General features: G+C 39.9%; 1 protein-coding gene across 4 annotated transcripts in view; it reads left to right on the plus strand.

Moving 5' to 3' along the window:
- Positions 1-22,101, plus strand: part of kif13bb (kinesin family member 13Bb) — a 212,980-nt gene that overhangs the window by 112,397 nt on the left and 78,482 nt on the right. For all 4 annotated transcript variants that reach the window (XM_035422856.1, XM_035422854.1, XM_035422853.1 and 1 more), the window contains exons 20-22: positions 1,874-2,020; positions 7,247-7,396; positions 7,515-7,628. In XM_035422856.1, coding sequence (XP_035278747.1) covers positions 1,874-2,020; positions 7,247-7,396; positions 7,515-7,628 — 411 coding nt within the window. The remainder of the gene's footprint in view (positions 1-1,873; positions 2,021-7,246; positions 7,397-7,514; positions 7,629-22,101) is intronic.

The raw sequence follows: 22,101 nt of genomic DNA on the forward strand, positions 1-22,101 counted from the left end.
TCCAAAACCCGGCTGTAAGAATCACTAAAACAAGCCGACTTTGCTGACAAATTATAAGTATTTAGTGACCCTAAAAATGTTGTTTATTCAATTGAGTGACTTCTTCAACACTTTAACTTTCGTTACATGGAAAAAACATAAACAGTAAAAAAAATTTTAAAAAACCTTTTTTGCCTCCTAGCGCGATTTCAAGATTTGCGGCTTGCGGACCTTTTCTCCACCACCCGTCACATATGATTTTCCCACACTCTAAGGGGTGCACTCAGATTGTTTTAACACTGCCTAATTCCTGTTACCATCTATATGGAATCATACATGTTGCTATAAATGCTATTTTCTATATCTCTGTCCACCTCACCTCTTCGCTTGACATTTTGCTTGTAGCGCTGGAGGGTGTGTCTTCAACGGTGGCGTGAGTGGGGTTGAGGAGACTTATTTGATTACAAACACAGAGTCTAGGAAGGCCTGCAAAATCCTACATAATACACCTTTAAGTCAATTTGTGCTGATACTAAATGACACTACAACTTCCATGAGCACTGTGTGCTCATCTCATTGGCCATGCACTTCACCCTCTTGCTCTCGCTTCTTCAGTGGGAGAAGGTATGTGGCATCAAACATCCGAACACGGCACTGCATACAAAAGTGTCTATACAAATACTCGTTGAGGCTTCAAAGTGTACATTTATTGACCCTCCACACCAGTGGAGAGCGGTTCGGAAAACACAAAAGTAACAACGATTGCAGCACCAAACAAACAAAACAAAAATGGTTCTGTAAAGGAGCATGAACTTCGACCACAGACAGTTAGTTCTGTGATGGGCTTTCATTTCAAAGTCGCTTTAGTTTATTTAGCCCTGAAAAAAGAAAAGAAATAGGCTTGTGGCAGCATTTGGTTTAACTAGTGGCATACGGTGCGTAAGCCTACACAGGTGTAGTAATACTGGTATTTTTAATTGCAATTTAAAAATAAATTAAAAATAAAGCAATTAAGAGTGCATTAGTTGAGCTCCAACATTGACGATATTAAATGAATATAAGCACATTGTATTCACATAATGCTCAATACCATCTTTTGTTGGTTGGTGCAGCAAGTGATCTGCAAATTTTTGTTCACTCTCTGTATTGTCAAGACCTAAAACAAAATGATCATAAGGAGAGGATCACTTAATACTATGCATTTATTGTGTTCAATAAGCTGTGACCTGTGTCACATTATAAGACTCCACAATTGCATACAGATGATCTTAAACAATGTTACAAATTTAAGTGACAAAGAAGATTTTTTTAGAACATTCAATAAAAATATTTAGATACAATTAAATGACATTACATTAAATTGAAATGACAGGGAGTTATTGGTGTCATTTGTTTCATAAGCATTGCTACTGGAGGGAATAAAAAGTGATACCTGGAATTACTTTGCTGCTTTACTGAGGTTTTATGCACCATGTACATTACTGTTAACAACTCTGACCATTGGAATACATTAGAACATCATTAACACAGTGTACTGATTTAATGCTGCACTTTATCTTCCTTGGCTTAGAGAAAAATTCCACTATTATGCCATGATATGGAAATTCTTCCACAGACAGCGCCATGCTCACGTTAGCTAGTAATATCTCAGCATTTGGTGCATTATAGGGGAATTGTCTTCAGGTGCAAACTTATTCAAATAAATCAGTCACAACATTGATAGGTAACATTCACTAGCTAGAAGTGCGACACTTGTTGAACGGATTATGAAACAAAGTATAAATCAGGCATCAGAATCAGTGCTTATCGAGCGTACTCCGTGTCAGTGCTTATGGAGCATACTCCGTGTCAGTGCTTTGGAGTGTGCTCAATGTCAGTGCTCATTTCTTGACAGCGAGACGCAGTGCTGAGTGAGCCAGCGGTGCAGGTGCGCAGGAAAGGCAAGGGAAAGCAGATCTGGGCCATGGAGAAGATGGAGAACCGACTGGTGGACATGCGTGAACTCTACCAAGAGTGGAAGGACTATGACGAGGACAACCCTGTGAGTGAACGCTTGCCTTGCTCTCTAAACCTCTGTTCTCGACTACCGATGATTTGAAATTCCCATCTGGCTTTAAGGAGCTACCTGATAAATTTACTAGCTGTGAATGCATGCAGTTAAAAATATCACTTATCATTTACGGAACTGACCTATTTAGCACCAACATGCAGTGTGCATATTAGAATGTGTCAATTGGGGAGCTCACCATTCCATCCCTCCCTCACACAATTATTGAGACCCATGGTAGTGGCTCAATTTAATTATAAAGGCAGCACACCAGAAACCAGACAACTCATATGAAGGGCATGTGGCGAGCCTTGCCTTGTGCAAAATGACACAAATCTCCTGTGCGTTCAGTTCCCAAGCTTTAACAGTCTTGATACAAAGTATAGCCACTTCTTTCAGGTCTCTCCTGCCATTTGGTGCTCTTCAGGTAGCTCTTGATTACATTTAATTTAGAAAATAATCGCTTTGCTGTTGCAATTGTGATTGGCAATGCCATAAACAGCAGTGCAGCCGCCTAAACCCCTCATCTGAAGGTAGACATTAGCAGATAGTGTTCCACAATGCGCATTTTCAGAACTTTGGAGACTGCAGTGATTTAAGCAATCTCAGCTTTGAAACAGGTCCTGAATAACAGCAGTTGAGCAGGGAAAGTATATGCACAGCATATTTTTTTTAATCAATCTTTACATATCAATAAAGACACTACTTCTGCCAAAGAAAGTACTACAGATAATTTGTTTGCAATAAATTCCTTACATAAGTTTGATAATGCTCAGAGGCTATTATAAAATTAAAAAGCGTGTAACCATGAAGGTGGTATGTTTGTTGAACGAAGGGTATATTAAACACTCAGTGATTTGTGTGTTGAGTTAACATTTCTTGTGCCATAGCTACATTTGGCTATGGAGAAATCAAGAAGTAATCTATGGGGTATTGTTGAAGGCAGTTCGAATTAGAGCATTGAAACCCACCAGGAAAGGATCTGATCCACGTTTAAGTTTACTCCATGTTTATTTTTATACCATGGTTCTAAATAAACAAACAGAAAAAAATCTTTATAATATATTCACAGGTATTCAAATCATATTCAATATTTTACAGAACAAGGAAAAGTATATAGATGAATGACAAAAGGAAAAGGAATAAACTTTAGCATTTATAAATCAATTGTATAACCAGCACGCTGAAATGGCAGACCGGAACCTGTGCGTATTCTAACAAACAATACCGTATTCATTCATTCAATATCAAAGTGAATAAATAACCAGATGCTAAACAAAATGTAAATATTCAATGTAAATAATTCAAGCTGTGTTATATGTTTGAGAGCTATAAGTGTTCAGTCATTTACAAATCAAGGAGTCAGCCAACATGCAATAGTAAATTAATAGTGTCTGCTGCCGTATCAGTTTTACAACTTAAAATATTCAAGTAAGTTCTAACATAGTCAGGGCAAATCAATATACAGTTGAGGCCAAAAGTTTACATACACCCAGGAGAAAGATATTCAAACTCAGTTTTTCACAACTCTGCACATTTCATGTTACCATACATTTCTTTTGGCAAGTCAATTAGAGCATCTACATCTGCTCACATCAGAGGTAATTTTTAAACAATCGATTAGAGACAGATTTATTTAATCTTTAATTCACTATATCAGAATTCCAGTGGGTCAAAAGTTTACATACACTTTTAAACAGTCCGGAAGATTCCAGAAATTAATGTAATGTCCAATTCCTCCTTGTTTTCCAAACAACTGAATGTACCACAAGCATCTGTACAAACCATTGCGTACAAATATATAAATCCTGGGACCACACCGACACTGCATCGTTCAGGAAGGAGGCACATATTAACTCCCGGGGCTGAATGAACTTTGGTCCAAAAGGTTCAACTGAACTGCAAGACAACAAAGGAACTGGTGAAGGAGTTGGAGGCATCAGCTACCAAAGTATCTATGAAGTTTGCAGGTGATCACCAGGACGAAGACCTAGCCTTTTGGAAGAGTGTTGTCTGGTCAGATTAAACAAAAATTGAACTGTTTGGCCATAATGATCAACGCTATGTATGGAGGAAAAAGGCTGAGGCTTTTAATCCAAAGAACACCGTCCCAACTGTGGCAGCATCATGTTGTGGGGGTGTTTTGCTGGAAAAGGGACTGGTTTCACTTCAGAAAATAGATGGCATCATGAGGAAGGAGGATTGTCTAGATATACTGAAGGAACACCTCAAGACGTCAGCTAAAAAGTTAAAACTTGGTTGCAACTGGGTCTTCCAACAGGACTATGATCCTAAGTATACCTCCAAAGTTGTAACAAAATGGCTTAAAGACAGCAATGTGAAAGTATTTTAATGGCCATCGCCAAGCCCTGACCTGAATCCCAAAGAACATTTGTGGACTGAACTGAAAAAGCATGTCCGAGCAAGGAGGCCCATAAACCTGTCCGAGTTACACCAGTTCTGTCAGGAGGAATGGGCAAATATTCCGGCAAATTATTGTGAGAAGCTTGTGGAAGGCTTCCCCAAGCATTTGATTCAAGTTAAGCAATTAAAAGACAACACGACCTAATTCCAACAAAGTGTATGTAAACTTTTGACCCACTGTATGTACTATAAATCACAAGCTATGAAATACACATGTGAAATAACTAAGTTGTGATAGTTGCATTCATAAATTTTAACGCATTGATATAAAGGAAATTAAATGCCGCAAAATAAATTAAATCCTGCCAGCCTGAACACAAAAGTAGCGTAAGCCGTTAATAACATAACAGGAATATCAATTACTACAAAGATAAGTAACAAAAAGTATTTGCTTCAAGGAGCAAATGAACTTGTACTTTAGAAGACGCAAGGCAAACAAACAGGATGTATCTAACAACCCGTTCCTACACAAAGATCAAAAGAAGTGCCTTTTTAAATTCTTACACATTCACACACACGTCTTGGCTTTGATGTTCGGTTGCTGTCCCAGGTGCTGGTGAAGTGCGATCCCAGAGGTAAAAACATGTGGAACTAGCATGTTTTAAGTACTTTCTCAGCGGTGTCCCTAAACCCCCCCCCCCCCCCCATTTTCATATTTGGGGCTTCCAGGGGAGCTTGTGTCTCATTCGGTGGATCCAAACTCTCTCTGGCTTCGCCATAATCCTCACCATACCACCACGCACTCTGCTTCTGCCAACTGGCCAACTAAGCCAACTAAGTGTGGGCTTGGTTAGTACTTGGATGGGAGACCACCAGGGAATACTGAGTTGCTGCTGGATTGGTGGGCCAACAGGGGGCAATCTTCCCTCTGGTCAAATAAACCCCAATGCCCCAGTGCAGTGACGGGGACACTGTGCTGTAGGAGATGCCGTCTTTCGGATGAGACGTTAAACCGAGGTCCTGACTGTGGTCATTAAAGATCCCATGATACTTATCACAAAGAGTAGGGGGTTCCCCGGTGTCCTGGCTAAAATCCCAGATCTGGCTCTCACAAAAACTTGCCACCTAATCATCCCCTGATTTAATTGGCTAAAAAATGTCCTCTCCCTCCAGTGGAGCTGCTCAGTGGCCAACAATAGAGGATTTTGGGTGTACTGGGCAGCTCCCAGGTGTGAATGTGTGAGTGTGAAGCAGGGCGTTCCTACAAAGGAGCATCCGTGCTCAGCGAACCTACCCTGGGTAAATAAATAAATAATTTGATGTCAGATGAGTCATTCTGCTGGAAATGGACTAGGCTGTTGGGCCTGTTGCTCAGACTCCCTTCCTTTTTAACATTAACAAATTCCCTACCCATTTGTAAAGACTAAACCTGAAGATATAGCTCCAGATGCCGAATTGTTATTGAGAAATAAATGATCAATGTTCATCCAAAATGGCTGCCTTTTAATGAGGCATAATTTTCAGATGTCTGTATCTCTGGGGGAAAATAGAGTAAAAAAAAAAGAGTTTCACTGTTTTTGTAAGGTTGCAAGGTCAACCCAAGTTATTAACACCTTAAATACCAATAATTTGTACAAAATAATGGATATAAATGTATACTGGTGATACATCTTCAGCAGAAGAATATCACATGTTGGCATGTTTTTTTCAGCCTCATTCTTCTATAATTTCATGAAGATATGTACTATTTAGCCCTCTGTGCCATGAGTGTATTGCATCAAGATCTGGTCCATAATCAGGATTAAGAATCCATTGTAACCATGTGGGAATTCCGTACAGACGACTGGTTGTACATATCAACTTTATATCACAATGCTGTGTCAGGAGTGTGTGATTATGCCCACATGACTTTCATTCTTAAGGCTGTTTTATAGTTCTGCGGAGTACACATAAAAACGGGTCTGCATAGGGGTTGTACGGAATGTGCGGCTTACGCGAAGCTTGCAGACCACATCCGCGTTCATGTCGCGTACCTCTCCAAGAATTTAAAAGTGCATAGTTAGCAACCAGTGCCCGCATACGCCGCAGTCACTGGCAGACGGCTCTGGCTAACAGGTTATAACTGTTGATTCACCAAACCGATAGCCAACGTTAAATATGCGGCTAAAAGCGCTTTTGTCAGCTGAATGTCTTCATTGCAAGAAGTTACATCCAGGTGAGCATTTTTTTGGTCATTGGTGCAGTATTTAGTAGGTTTGGAAATATGAATGAAGGTAGTCATGTATTATATTGTGTTTTCTGTCTGGTTAACTCTGTCTTGTGTTATTCTGGCTACCTGGATACATAATACAGCCAACTTTAATTTGCTTTTAAGGCACAAGCGAAGCGCTTTATTTAGAACTATAATGGTCAGTAACAAAATCTAATTATGTGGCCTGCGCAACCTGAGCAACATTCCGCACAAATTATCAGTTCGCGAGTGCCGCACACAACACAAACTACGCATAAGTATAAAACAGCCTTTAGAGTTCTTTGTTGATCTAACTTTCATATATACTACATTCATAGTTGTGACAAAATCGTACTCATTATGTATTCTTTGTATTCTGTATAGTTTTTTAAATTGTTATTATTTCATTCATATCCTTGGATAAAATCAGATAAAGGTGTTAACACTCCAAAATGGCAGCTATTTTGGAACATATTTAGACCCTTGTGTCTGTTAAACTATGCATGAAACCATGTGTTTTTATTCATTTTAATGCACAAAGACTGCCTGAAGGAAGTATGGGGAAAATTGGAAAAATAAGCCCATAAAACACCTAAATCTCTTTCTCACTCTCTCTTGGCCTGAAGGTGATGCGCTCCTACTTCAAGAGGGCTGACCCATTTTTTGACGAGCAGGAGAACCACAGCTTGATCGGGGTGGCAAATGTCTTCCTTTCCTGCCTCTTCTACGACGTAAAGCTGCAGTACGCCGTTCCCATCATTAACCAGAAGGGGGAGGTATGAAAGCTTTTCCTCACATTATGATGCAAATCCTGCATTCAAGGTTGTCTTGATCATTATTTATGAACTTGTTGTATTGGTAATGACATCACAGCGAGGTCTCATTCCCCGTCAGGTGGCAGGGCGGCTGCATGTGGAGGTGCTGCGAGTAAGCGGGGGGTTTGAGGAGAGTGTGGTCGAAGAAGAGGATCCTGTGGGGGAGATACCGGAACGCAAGCTGGTCTGCATGGTGAGCGAATCCTGTTTCCTCGAGACCAGGGGTCTCAAACTTCAGTCCTGGAGGGCTGCTGTCTCAGCTGGCTTTTGTGATTTCCGTTCAGTCAGTAGCCAATTTAAACCTCGGAAACAAGGTATGTAGACTAATAATTAGTGGCTGAAATTAAGCACTTAACAGTGCAGTATGCAAGTTTGTTTTAAAAATGCTTTTGTTCGTATTTGGTTAAATTTTCTTTGCATCCTGACAGATATTAATGAATTAAAAGGTCTAAGAAAAAAATCAGGTCTCTCTAACTGCCCCAGGCTCTGAAATCAACCACTCCAGATGTCACCGTGCCTGAATCTTAATGGGTCATCGGGACTGTAGTCTGCCCTGCCTCCTGTTGCATATTCACAGCGTTGCCAGTGCAAACCAGGTGGGCGGGGTTAGGGCAACACTGTTGAAAGCAGAACAGAGGTAACTTTAGCTAGACCTCCTAATGACGTGAAACTCCAGTACTACCTTGTCATTTTACATTTTTAAACCTTTAAAATAAATTTTTTATCAGAATTTGATGTTAAGATAATGAAAACAAAGACATTTTTTGAGTAAAATCAGATGAAACCCAATACATCAGCTTGTAGCTGTGAAAGCAGTTGATGTGATGTGACTGGTGACAAGCTGGCTAACCTCAAAACGACACAAATCTCCAGTGTTACCTTGTCATCTTATATTTAAAAGCTTCAAAAGCTAGGCCTATATTTTATACTGAATTTGAGATTGAGACTTACAGATCACAAAAGCAAAGTCGAAGTAGTCGTTGCATGTGATTGGTGACACAACGGCAGTACTGTAGCTATTAGTAACGTTAGTCTAACGAAACTCTGGTGCTAGCTTGTCATATTACGTTTTAAACCATTAAAAGTCAAATCTATCAACGACTTTATATCTAGGCTTTTGTGATCTGTATGTCTCAGTAACATTAGTGTAAAAAAACTAGCTTGTTATCTTACTTAAATCTTTAAAACTATAGGTGACTTGTTCTATCATAATCAATCGGAAGTTGCTACAGCCAATTTCATGTAAATCGATGTTTGTCAAAAATAATTTTTGGCTGTTTTTTGGTTTCATTTTATTTTTAGCAGGAGAGATTATCCTGGGTTTTATAACCTGTATGTCTTAATGCCAGTTTCAGAGTAAAAATCTTGTTTTGAAGCTTTTAAACGTAGAAGTACCGCAGTTTTGCATCGTTGGAGGTCTAGATAACATTACCGCTGCTCTTATCTGTTTAGCCCTAACCCCATCCATCCTGTTTGCTCTGGAAGTGCTGGTGCATACAATATAACCCATTAAAAACACTTGCCTTAATCCATATAAAAATATGACAAACATTTTCATTTCTTTGTAATTCATGGAAAAGGAAAAATAACTGAATCCATGCCTTTGTGTTTCTTTCAGCTAAGATGTACATCATATGTATGTATCCATGTATGTGTGTTTGAATGTATGTGTATTATTGTCTCATACATTTATATGCATTATTATTATCAGTTACTCATAAAAGACACAGTAAAAAAGATATTGTATCTCAACAAAAAACATGTTTTCAATGTACAAAACTGCCAAGCACCGTCTAAGTCATTCATTAAAACTTGGAAAATATTGACCTGCCATTCATAGTATTGATATCAAAATAAGGCCAAGTTACAACAAACAATAGTGGTTGTTGTACATCACACGAATTGAACAAGCTCTATTCCAAAGCAGTGTTCCCTAAATGTTGCTTAATTATTTCATGTAACTTGGCTCTGTGTTTTGTCATCTTACCATTGGGAAGACAATGTGGTAATTCTTTGTGTCATATCAAAGTGTCAAATACCAATCATTTATATTGGAAATAATCTCCAATTGGGTTGTTATACCTCAATAAATAAAAAATGACTACTCTATATGTTTGAACAATTGTCTGCATCCAATGGTTTGGGTGTATGAGAAGCACATCATGAATAAAATGCATTATTATTATTATTATTAGAAAATTGTGTTCACAAATAAAAAATTTTAGGGAAAATAAATTGTACTATTTTACTTATTTGGCTAAACTTTATCCGACCCGCCAACATATAGTACATTAATGGGACAAACATACACTGCATGGTCAAAAGTATGTGGACACCCCTTCTAATTAGTGGGTTCAGCTACTTCAGCCACACCCATTGCTAACAGGTACATAGTCAAGTCAAGTCACTTTTATTTGTATAGCACATTTAAAAACAACAGGAGTTGCGCCAAAGTGTTTCACTACAATACAACACAACAAACCACAACAAAATTACGTCACAATACAATACATGTATTAACAATACAACATAAAAAATAAAAAAGAATAAGGAGTAAGAGGATAAAAGTACAGGATAAAATCAATTTAAGAAAGACTGAATAAGACCAACAACAGATTAAAAATGCAGTGAGAGGATGTTAAAAATAACTAAATAAATTAAGGGTGGAGAAAACCGTAGGGCAACCTCAAACTGCACTAAAAGCAAGAGAAAAAAGGTGGGTCTTTAAATGTGATTTTAAATGATCAATGGTGGGAAAAGACAGCAACAGAGAAAGCCGGATCCCCTTTAGTTTTAAGATGTGAGTGGGGGACTGAGAGGAGTTGTTTTGCGGATGACCTCAGTGACCTGGGAGCAGAATATGGAGTCAGTAGATCAGTGATGTACTGTGGAGCTAATCCATTTAGGGCTTTAAATACAAATATTAAATTTTTAAAATCAATCCTATATTTCACCGGTAGCCAATGCAAAAGAGCCAGAGCCGAAGTAATATGTTGCCTTTTCTTTGTTCCAGTTAAAAGTCTAGCAGCTGCATTCTGGACCATTTGCAGTCGAGACAGAGTGGAATGGGTCAACCCCATATATAGGGAATTACAATAATCCAGCCGAGAGGTGATAAAAGCATGGATAACTGTTTCTAGGTCCTTATGAGATAAAAACGGCTTTAACTTGGCTATGGTTTTAAGCTGATACAAATTGCCCTTCACAACACGACTGACTTGTCTGTTAAAGATGTGTCCAAGAAGACACCAAGATTTTTAACTACAATTTGCACATTTTTAGACAGGGGACCAAGCGCATTGCTTAGGCTAGTGACAGAGCTAGGAGGGCCAAATATAATTACTTCCGTTTTGTTATCATTTAGCTGAAGGAAGTTTCTCGCCATCCAGCATTTAATGTCATCTAGACAGTTAAAAAGGTTATTTAATGAGCAAGCATTGTCAGGTGTAACTGGCAGGTAAAACTGTGCATAACAATGATACACAATATTATGTTTCTCAAAAATAGAGCCAAGGGGAAGCATGTAGAGTGAGAATAAAAGAGGCCCTAAAATAGAACCTTGGGGAATGCCACATTTAATGGACGCCGGGGATGAACAGTTTCCTATTTTAACGGAAAAGGTTCTTTCTTTCAGGTAGGAGGTAAACCATTTTAACACTGAGCCCTGCAGGCCAACTTCACCCTCCAGGCGTCTTAAGAGAATGCCATGGTCGATTGTATCAAATACTGTGCTGAGGTCAAGCAAGACTAAGATGGCACAGGAACCAGAATCGACAGAGAGAAGGATATCATTATATACCTTCAATAGAGCGGATTCTGTACTATGCAGAGCTCTAAAACCAGACTGGAATTTGTCAAAAATGTTGTTTGTGTTCAAGTAGGAGGAGACCTGGGAGAAGACAACTTTTTCCAAAACCTTAGAAATAAATGGTAGCTTGGAGATAGGCCTGTAGCTATTATAGTCATTGGGGTCTAGGCTAGGTTTCTTTAGTAGGGGTTGCAGAATAGCGTGTTTAAAACTGAAAGGCACGACTCCATTTGTTAAACTGCTATTAATTATAGCCAAAATAAGGGGGCAGATTGTGGCAAGACATATTTCCGCTGAATTTTAACAGACAGAGATTTGCCGCGTTTACTCCGCCGCTCATAGCACTTGCTTTAGCGGGGAAAGAGCGAGATGTCCAGTGTGTTGTGATTTGGTATCTGACAGAGATGTCCGCAGAATGTATAGGATTAGTAGAGGGTCCTAGCTCTACATGAGCACCAGTAAAGAAATAGGAGGAACCAATTAGACTGGCGCTAGGACCCCGGGGACATCAATAGTAGTGAGACTGGTTAGAACACCTGGATTTCGAGGAAGTGTTTTGGCTTTCTGACAGTGGAGCGCCTTGGTGGGCAACACAGTAAAAAATGTTTGAAGACGGTAGCTTTATCCCCAGCCAATTAGGATGTATGCCATCATTCTAAATAACTGTCTGCGTTCCCAGAAGAGATTGAAATTGTCGATGTAGGAAGCTCCGTGGGCAGCGCAGGCTGATGAGAGCCAGGTGTGCAAAGACAGTAGCCTGCTAAAACGCCCAACACCGTGGCCACAGAAGGGAATGGGGCCGGACACATAAATATGTCTCACAGATCTCTTCAGGGAACAGAATAAGTGCACAAAGTCAATTTTCAAAAGTTCAGACTGCTGCTTGCAAGTGTCATTTGTCCCTACATGAACATGATCTTAGTAATGTCCGGTTCGTTTGCGAGGATCTCGATGGCTTTTTCCTCCTTATCGCGGACAGTGGCACCCGGGATACAACAAGTTTTAGCTGAGCTAGTTTTAACGTTCCTGATGATGGAGTCTCCTATGATCAGGGTTGTGATCGGATGTGGACGTTGTCTTGTGGATTTGGAGCTGGTCCTCCTGGAGGCTGAGTGGCAGTGTCGACCGCGGGGACTAGGGGCTGCCAGTCCAGGGGCGTCATTCCCTAGACCAGAACCGGTACCGGGACTCCTCAAACTTCTGGGCAGCAGCGCTGGACTGGCCATTGGCTCCAGGCCGACAGTGGACAGGTGTTGGTCCAACTTCCCCAGCACATCGAACCTGTTACCCAGCTGGATAGACCCCGGAGGTGGAGTACGGGAGGAGTTCCTACCTCAATTCTTGTCGCCCCGGATGACGATCCACGGTTCCGGAGGAGCGGGTGTGGAACAGATCCGTGCCTTAGGTTTAGCTCCAAGCGTGGGCCAGGGGTCCTCCTCTGGGATTGAGCTGACAATCGGTGGCTCTGGCTCCGTAGTTGGAGAGGGAGCACGCCAGGGAAGTTCGGTGTTGTCAGGAATGCGGGAGGCTTCTGCGGCCAGCGAGTCCAGGAGTCGTTCATCATCTTGGATCTGGTAAAGCTTGGAAATTCCAACTTTCTAGTTCGATTACTTTTTGGCTCAGCCAAAGGCATCCAGATCAGTCCGGGGAGAGGTGAGTGTTGGCATTGATATAGAGATTAAGATCCTCAGTGAAAGCGACTGGCTAGCTAAGCCATCAGGCTAAAGACAAACCTAGCTAAGCTAGTAGCAGCTAGTATTAATTCCAGTGAAACGAAATGCCAACAGCACTTAAGAGAGTGCAATAAAATGATCTGCGTTGAGAAATGATCCACAGACTTTCACCAAATAAAAGTATAAGAACTACACTACACAACACCGTAGTTGTAGACAGTTGCAGTTGTAGATAGCTGCAGTTGAGAAAGCAAACTTTTTTGGAAGACGCGATCAGGCTTCACACGTCCGGTACTCTCAGGAAAGGAGACATAAAATCAAGCATACAGCCATGCAATCTACACAGACAAACATAGGCAGTAGAGTGGGTCATACTGAAGAGCTCAGTGACATTCAACATTGCACTGTCATAGGATGCCACCTTTCCAACAAGTTAGTTCGTCAAATTTATGCCCTGCTAGAGCTGCCCAGGTCAACTGGAAGTGCTGTTGTTGTGAAGTGGAAACATGTAGGAGCGACAGCAGCTCAGTTGTGAAGCGGTGGACCACACAAGCTGCTGAAGTTTGTCATGTGTAAAAATCATATGTCCTCGGTTGCAACACTCACTACCGAGTTCCAGAGTTCCTCTGGAAGCAACGTCAGCACAAGAATTGTTTGTTGGGAGGTTCATGATATGGGTTTTCATAGCCAAGCAGGCGCACACAAGCCTAAGATCACCATGTGCAATACCAAGCATTGGCTGGAGTAGTGGAAACACATTCTCTGGACTGATGAATCACGCTTCACTATCTAGCAGTCTGATGGATGAATCTGAGTTTGGCCAAATGCCAGGAGAACGCTACCTGCCCAAATGCACTGTACAGTTTGGTGGAGGAGGGACTAATGATCTGGGGCTGTTTTACATGGTTTGGGCTAAGCCCTTTAGTTCCAGTGCTACAGCATACAATGGTACACCAGATAATTGTGTGCCAACAGTTTGGGGAAGGCCCTTCTGTTTCAGCATGACTATACCCCTGTGCATGTCCATAAAGAAATGGTTTGCTGAGTTTGGTGTGGAAGAACTTGATTGGCTTGCTCAGAGCCCTGTCCTCAACCCCATTGAACACCATTGGGATGAAATAGAACACTAACTGCCTTGTCGCCCAACATCAGTGCTCGACCTCACTAATGCCTTCCCAGAAGATCCCAGAAGAATGGAGGCTGTTATAGCAGCAAATGGGGACCAACTCAATATTAAAGACCCTGTGCAGCCTCCATTTTCTTGCATTTAAATTGTTCCTTTAGTTACTAAATTACAATAAACCAGTATATGTATTTTTTCTACTTATTAGACTTTGAAAAGAGAAAAAACCTTCTTTGATGTAAAACCTGAATTTCTTAATATAGCAGAATCAAGACTGGCTGGGCGTGTCAGTTCTGTCCTAATTATGTATGCATTCACTTTTGATTGACAGCCAGGGCCACTCACTCCCACTGACCTGGATCAGTGCTCACTCCGCACGTAACGTCAGTTGTACGCGAACTTTAGCTAGTTATCATACGATCGTAATAATGGATAACAAGTATAGCAATAACAGCATTAGAAATATTGAGCTGTATATGTATGAGCCCATCGCTTACAGCCTACAATATAGGACCCTAATGTTATAGGATAACCTATATTAGCACATAACATTATCGTTTGGTTTTTTGCTGCAGTAACCTTATAGCAGTCTGGAGAATAAAGTAACGTTACACTCGCCAGCTAACGTTAGCTATATTTACACAAGATAAGTGCAGCTCATTGCTACATTAGAAAAATTATCGATAGCCAGACAGCAAGTAAATAGCCAGGCAGCAAGTAAATTGGGGAAATGAGGTTAATGGTTAGGTTATAGTTTGTAGGCTTGATTCGATTAATACTTAGCAGAACGTCATCTAGCCCGAATGGATGCTTACCGGAACTGGTAAGCGTCCGTTCGGGCTAAACATCATCAACAGCGAAGTAAAGTGAGGTTAGGATGGCTAACCTTATGATTTGTAATATAATCTATATCAACGTTAAGTAACTTTAACATTAACTGATCATATTAAGCAAAGGCTTAATTAGATTATCGATAGCATCAAAGCTATCTAGTTGGGTTAGTTAGCTATGTTGCGTTTCATGCACATTGAGCTAGGTAGCATGCGTAAAACGCCTAAAGCAAGGCATGAAAAGATGCATTCCTATCTCTGCAATCTTTAGTCACACAATAAGGCATTGTTGAACTGGATAGTTAGTTAATGTTAGCAGCAGACCCGCGCATTATCTATTTGAGAATTTGGTCATGGCCTTGAACTTGGGAGCGCAAACTACATAAATATTCATACTGGGTGAGTGGTTTGGCCACCGCACATTGGTCAGGGCAAATTAGAAACATTTGTGACGTCACGATCTTGGTCTCAAAACCACCAATACCAAATACTCCACCAGGTGGCAATGTCGAGCATTGTATAGTTTTTAGTCTAATTCATTACATACATGTATGAAATACTTTTTAAATCGATGGGTAATTAACCTTGTAGTCTTTGGTCATAATATAAGCATTTTAAAATCATGATTTTGACTGCATAGGGTCTTTAATGCCCATTGTTTTGGAAGGTTCAGCAAGCATGTGTGGGTGTTATGTTCGGGTGTCCACATACTGTTGGCCATGTAGTGTATGTCTGGATAGGTTTGCATTCATCCCCCCCCCCCCCCCCCACCCCCATTTCTCTTGTGCAAATGATTGTGTTATTTTGTATAAATGTCTGCTTGTAAATGTTGTCTGACATCTAATTCACCATTTGCCTTTTTCTCGGCCCTGGAATTGAACATAGCACTTGGTCATCATTAGAGCTCGACCGATGCCAGATTTTTGGGTCCGATGCCGATCCCGATTTTGGAGAGTCCTAGCCCACCGATTACCGATGTTTTGACCGACATTTTGTCAAAAAGTGCAACATTTTCAAATCAATTTGAAAAACTTATTTTTATTAAAGTTTCTATATTTAAGAACATTTAACTTATAAGCAAACAAATAAAAATAAAAATAAACACACAAAGAACTTTTTAGATTAAAAAAGTAAAAGATGATATTAAATTAAATATATATATTAACACCATCTTTAAGTGTGTGAAATCAAAATAACTCCACACCTTGCTTTTACTCCTTTCTTTTCCAGCCATCTATAAAAAATTAATTTAAAAAAATCAGTTTTCCAGTTACAAACATGTATTTTTATGAATATTATTATTGTTGTTATTAATTTGCTATTATTATTTCTTAGTATCTATTCTCAGTACATTAATTATATTTTCTTATTTTATTCCTACTACATGATCTCAAAGAGTAAGACTATCTAGCAAGCTTCCCTGTCCATGAGAATTCGGTGGTGAAATTAACTACAATGCGTGTGACTAGATGACACACTCGCTCGCAATAACGCATTAGCTATTGACACAGCCTCATTATTTCTTATTATATATTCTCAGTAAGTTAAATAAATTATATTTTCTTATTTTATTTCTACTACATGATCTCAAAGAGTAAGACATTATCTAGCGGTGCTAAAGAGTGAATCAAGTGTAACGTTAGATGAAATTAAATTGACCGGATGAAATACGTGAAAAAACTACAATGCGCTTTCGTGCAGGTTACCCGTGATTCACTTCTCCAACAGCAATCCTTCTCTCATGTTATCACGACAAAGCTAGATAACATGGCTTAAAATGATCCATGTTAGAAGTGTTTTATCTGCGTTTTTACTGTCTGGTTAGCTTGCGACGATGACGCTTGACTAGATGACACACTCGCCTGCAATAACGTGTTGGTTATTGACACAGCATCTTATAGTAGCTAATATCATTATCTCAGATAAAGAAACAAATGTGTGATGCATTCAATCACCATTTTATTTTGGCTGGTTATTTATTTGAGAATACAGCGATGTCCTCTGGAAATGTAGATCCTACGTTGCTTATGTGCTCACTGCCACTTCATAAAGGCTTGCTAGCCAGATAGCTTGCTAAAGTGAACCAAATATGTTAGCTAGCTCGCTCGCCTGATAATGAGGATTGATAAACATAGTGGTCATATAAACAAATTTAATGAAAAACTTTCACTAAATATACATACCTTTATTGCAGCAATCAAATCTGTGCATACAAGTCTTGCAGTGGAGAATATTGGATGAGGCACGAGTGACAAACGTCTTATTAGAGAAGTAGCGCGTCAGCTGCTGCAGTTCACACTTGTATTAGAGCTTCCTCTACTGGATAATTCTAGTAAATAGCAATTACAACGTTCGAACAGACAAGTACAGATAAATAATCAGTGTTTTTTTGTTTATTATACTTATTAAAAAATCGGGACACATCGGCGGCATAACTGCCGATCCCAATGTCGTCAAAAAAGTCAAATAATGGCCGATATATCGGCCAAACCGATATATTGGTCGGCCTCTAGTCATCATAGCCTGGAGATAAGCCACAGAGAAGGAACTGTCTGGGGTGTAGCCGTGTGTTTTTGTGTGTGTGGGCCTGCGTGTGTGCGTGTGTCTGTGTGTGTCTGTGTGTGAGTGTGTGTCAACAGGGGTGGCCTGAGAAATACCATTTTGGCAGTCTTCATAGAATTATGTACCTTTAAAAATAAGTTAATACACCTTCGGGCACCATGTTGGATTTGCTGGGCACGCCATACTAGAACACAGCGTAAGTCAAGCGTGTCACTACTAACCTTGTTACTTGGTTTAATTGTGGGACAATATTCCACAGGCTACAATCAACAATTTGATCAATTCAGTGCAAAGGAGATGTGTTGCGTTGCCTGAGGCAAATGGTGATCACACAAGATACTGATCGGTATCCTGTTTATTTCATGGTATCTTCTTTTTTGGGAAATCTGTGACTAACAAATCCATATCTGTATCCCCAATCACATGAAATCAATAGATAGATGCTTAATTAATCAATTTCAGTTGACTGGTTTACGTTTATTACCTTTGAACTCAATAAAATCTTTGAAATTGATGTGTTGCATTTATATTTTTGTTCAGTGTATGTACTTAATGTATTTTACAATCTGTATTTATTTTAACTTACAAATATACAAGAACTTGTATATATCCTTTGTTTTCATTAGTTGTTTAAAACATTCATTTAAATCAGGGGTGTCAAACTCAATTGCACAGGGGGCCAAAACTCAAAGCACACTTTAGGTTGCGGGCCGAACAGGATAAACATTTATTGAACACGCTAAAACTAAATGTTTTTTGAACATAAATATGAATAAAAACAGACAGGAATATTATTATAGAATAAATTAACTTAAACTTTATATAACTTAAAATACTTTGCTCTCCATAAAAATATCTCTTGTCAAAGTTATACAAATTCAAAATATGAGCATGGTCCAAAAAACTCTGGAAATATAAATAAAATTTGTGCTTTTCAACAAAAAATAAAAATAACAAATCAAAACATTCAGTTTTCTTTGCTCTTATGCTGTTTTGTCAGAGCTGGTTGCTTGGCATCTTTTCTTGGCAACAAGTTTGTTTAAGTTTGGTGTAAGATTCTGTGTTGTGGAGATTCTCAGGATTGACTGCAGGTGTTCATTAGTGAGACGACTCCTGTGTGCTGTTTTGTTAATCTTCATCGCTGAGAACAGCTTCTCACACAGATATGTGCTACCAAACATGCACAAGGTTCGAGCCACATGTAGACGGAGCTGAGGCATTGCTTCAGGAATGGAGCGAATAAACTGTGCGGGCCCTGCAGTGTCATACTTTGCCTTTAGTGTCCCATTACACTGCAGCTCTATCAGCTCCATCTGAATCTGTACAGGTGCAGTTTCCACGTCGACGGCAAATGGGTTGCGAAGCAGCTCGAAATTCCTTTTTTGTGCTTCAAAGTCTCCAAAGCGCCGTAAGAACTCAGTGCGAAGTGCGCTCAGTTTGTCAGCAAAGTGCGCGTTAGGGAACATCGTTGCACCGACTTGGTTCAACATTACTTGGCAACAGGGAAAGTGAGGCAAGTTGCACTGGTGCATTTGTGTCTCCCATAAGAGCAGCTTCACTTGAAATGCCTTCACTGCATCATACATGTCAGTGATCATGCGGTCACGTCCCTGGAGCTGAAGGTTCAAGACGTTGAGATGAGTTATGTCAGCTAGAAACGCCAACTCACATTTCCACTTCTCATCCCGCAAAACTGTTGAGTCTTTTCCTTTACTGTCCATGAACTGACAAATTTCCTTGTGTAGCTCAAAAACTCTATTGAGAACTTTTCCTCGACGCACCAACTGTATGATAAGGAATGTCGGCAAACTCTGAATCTATTTCTCGCATAAAAGACTGAAATTGCCGGTGATTTAAACCTTTAGCTCGGATAAAGTTTACGGTTTGCGTTACAGTGCTCATTAAATGTTCCATTTTTAACACTTTACCACACAGCGTTTCCTGATGTATGATGCAGTGATATGCTTTCAACTCACCAGTACAGTTCTCCTCCTGCATCTTTACCCGCATCCTCCCCACTAGCCCATTTTTTTCACCGCACATCGCCGGTGCTCCATCTGTTGTAAGTCCAATCAGTTTGTCCCAGGGCAGTTTCATGTCGGTTACACTTTGACATACGTTTTCAAAAATGTCTTTTCCTGTCGTTGTCCCGTGCATCGATTGAATGTCTAATATTTCCTCTGTAACGCACAAACTGGAGTCCACTCCACGGATGAAGATGGCTAGCTGTGCAGTGTCCGTCATGTCAGTACTTTCATCCACAGCAAGACAGTATGCAATAAAGTCTTTGCTTCTTTCCATCAACTGTGTTCTTAAATCAGTGGCCATCTCACAAACCCGATCAGCAACCGTATTTCTACTCAGGCTTACATTTGCCAATATCTGCCTGTTGTCTGGACACAAGACATCGCACACCTTCATCTTGCAGCTCTTCAGAAACTCTCCCTCAGTAAATGGCTGGCCTGATTTGGCTATCTCTTCTACCACAATAAAGCTTGCTTTCACAGCAGCTTCACTCTGTGATTTCGCTCTGGTGAAAAACGTCTGCTGAGATTTCAGATTCTTTTTTAACTCTTCTACTTTCTGTAGCTTCTGCTCAGCACTCAGGTTTTTCAGCTTATCCTGGTGTTTTGTCTCGAAGTGCCGTCTTAGATTAAATTCCTTAATTACAGCCACATTTCCTCCACAAATAAGGCACACTGGTTTACCGGCAATGTCAATAAACATATACTCAGCCTCCCATCGGTTTTGAAAGGCTCTGTTTTCAGAATCAACTTTTCTTTTCGCCATTGTTAGGGGCTAGCTTTGACTTTACAGTAGGGTTGTAAACAGTTGATTGACGCGGGAATGTTCCCGTGTAACCTATCGTTGGGCAAGGCAGCTGTTGCGCTGCATTATGGGATCTGTAGTTTGTGTGTTATCAGCGCTTTATATCGCTGGTCCATTAATAACAATAATAATAGATCTATATAAAATGATCTCGCGGGCCGAATATAATTGTATGCCGGGCCGGATGTGGCCCGCGGGCCTTGAGTTTGACACATATGATTTAAATGATGTCTTCTTCCATGAGGCTATTCTTGTTATTTGACACTTTGATGTGACACAATGACCACTTTTTGTTAAGATGATTAGATGAAAAAACACAGGGCCATGTTACTTGAAATAATTAGGAAATATTGGGAAGAATTGCTTTCGATTAGAGCTTGTTTGATTTGTGTGAGCTACTACAGCCAATATTGTTTGTTGCACCTTGGCTTCATTTTGATTGCAATGCTTTCAATGGCAGGCCTCGATTTTGCTAGTTTTAATAAATGATTTATTGACAGTGCTTTGTATGTATGCATAACATTACATTACATTACAGACATTTAGCAGACGCTCTTATCCAGAGCGACGTACACAACTTTTTACATAGCATTTTACATTGTATCTATTTATACAGCTGGATATATACTGAAGCAATTTCGGTTAAGTACCTTGCTCAAGGGTACAACGGTAGTGTCCTAACCGGGAATCGACCCTGCGACCTTTCGGTTACAAGCCCAGTTCCTTACCCACTGTGCTACACTCTGTCCTCCGTCCGCATAACTTGGTATTTTTGTTCGTTGAAAACATGCAGAATAGGTGTTCCGCATTTAACTCATGGCTATGGGGCGCATTTTCATCCGTATGTTTGTGAACGATTGCGTTTATATTAATCGCTGTTTTGAATACAATTCAATGCCTAGCTAGCTGATTAGCTAGCCGGGATAACAAGCATGCCATGACCTAAAACCAATAATTTTTATATTGGCTCAGTGACAAGTGACGGAGAACCGATCATAAAGCTAGCTGGCATTCAAAACCCGTTTCAGAGGGTCGTTACGTCTACACTGCGTGACCACACCATTTAAAAAGCAAGACAGTGCTTGGGAGATGAATTTGATTGACTTATGGTTTCATGCAGTTTTATTAAATAATGTAATGACAAAAATGACCAAAATTGGTGCTAATTGTATGGTATAAAACGAGAAGGAACTATTTTTTCTTGATAGAATCATTGAAAATTGATTCTATCAATTTAGAATCATTGAAAAACCTCTGGTCGTCATTCATTTCATAGAATTGACGACCAGAGGTTTTTGCTTAACAACGGTGCCAATGGAACTACCAACCAGAGTTTTTGCATAACAACGGTCCAAATAGAACTACCAACCAGAGTTTTGCTTGACAACGGTAAAATAATATGCCCAAAACGCCCATGGAAGAATATTTCACTTTCAGCCGATTAAATCGATACAAATCAGTAAATATAAAAGTAACGGCTTCGCCTCGGCCGCATCACCACCCCTGTCGTACATTATTTTCCAATAACAGGATAGCCCGTCGTGGTTTATTCCTTACATATAGTGCACAGAAAATGCCAAGGACAATTTAGCATAAAATTATTTTGCTTGCTAGCTGATATAATGTTAGCTACCTTTTGATGACAAACAAAAAGTCAGTATTCATCAAAATTTAGCAACTGTACAAACTCACCTTTATATTGGGCTCTTTTCTCCTCCTCTTCCGTTCTCTGTTTTCTCCCCTCTGCCCCTGACAACTTTGTTCTTTTCATTGTTGTTTTTTATGATATAACGTTAATTACAGTCACTTAATAGGTGGGCTTAGCTAGCTATCTCGTCTAA

Source organism: Anguilla anguilla, chromosome 6 (assembly GCF_013347855.1).
Source record: "Anguilla anguilla isolate fAngAng1 chromosome 6, fAngAng1.pri, whole genome shotgun sequence".
Lineage (NCBI taxonomy): Eukaryota > Metazoa > Chordata > Actinopteri > Anguilliformes > Anguillidae > Anguilla > Anguilla anguilla.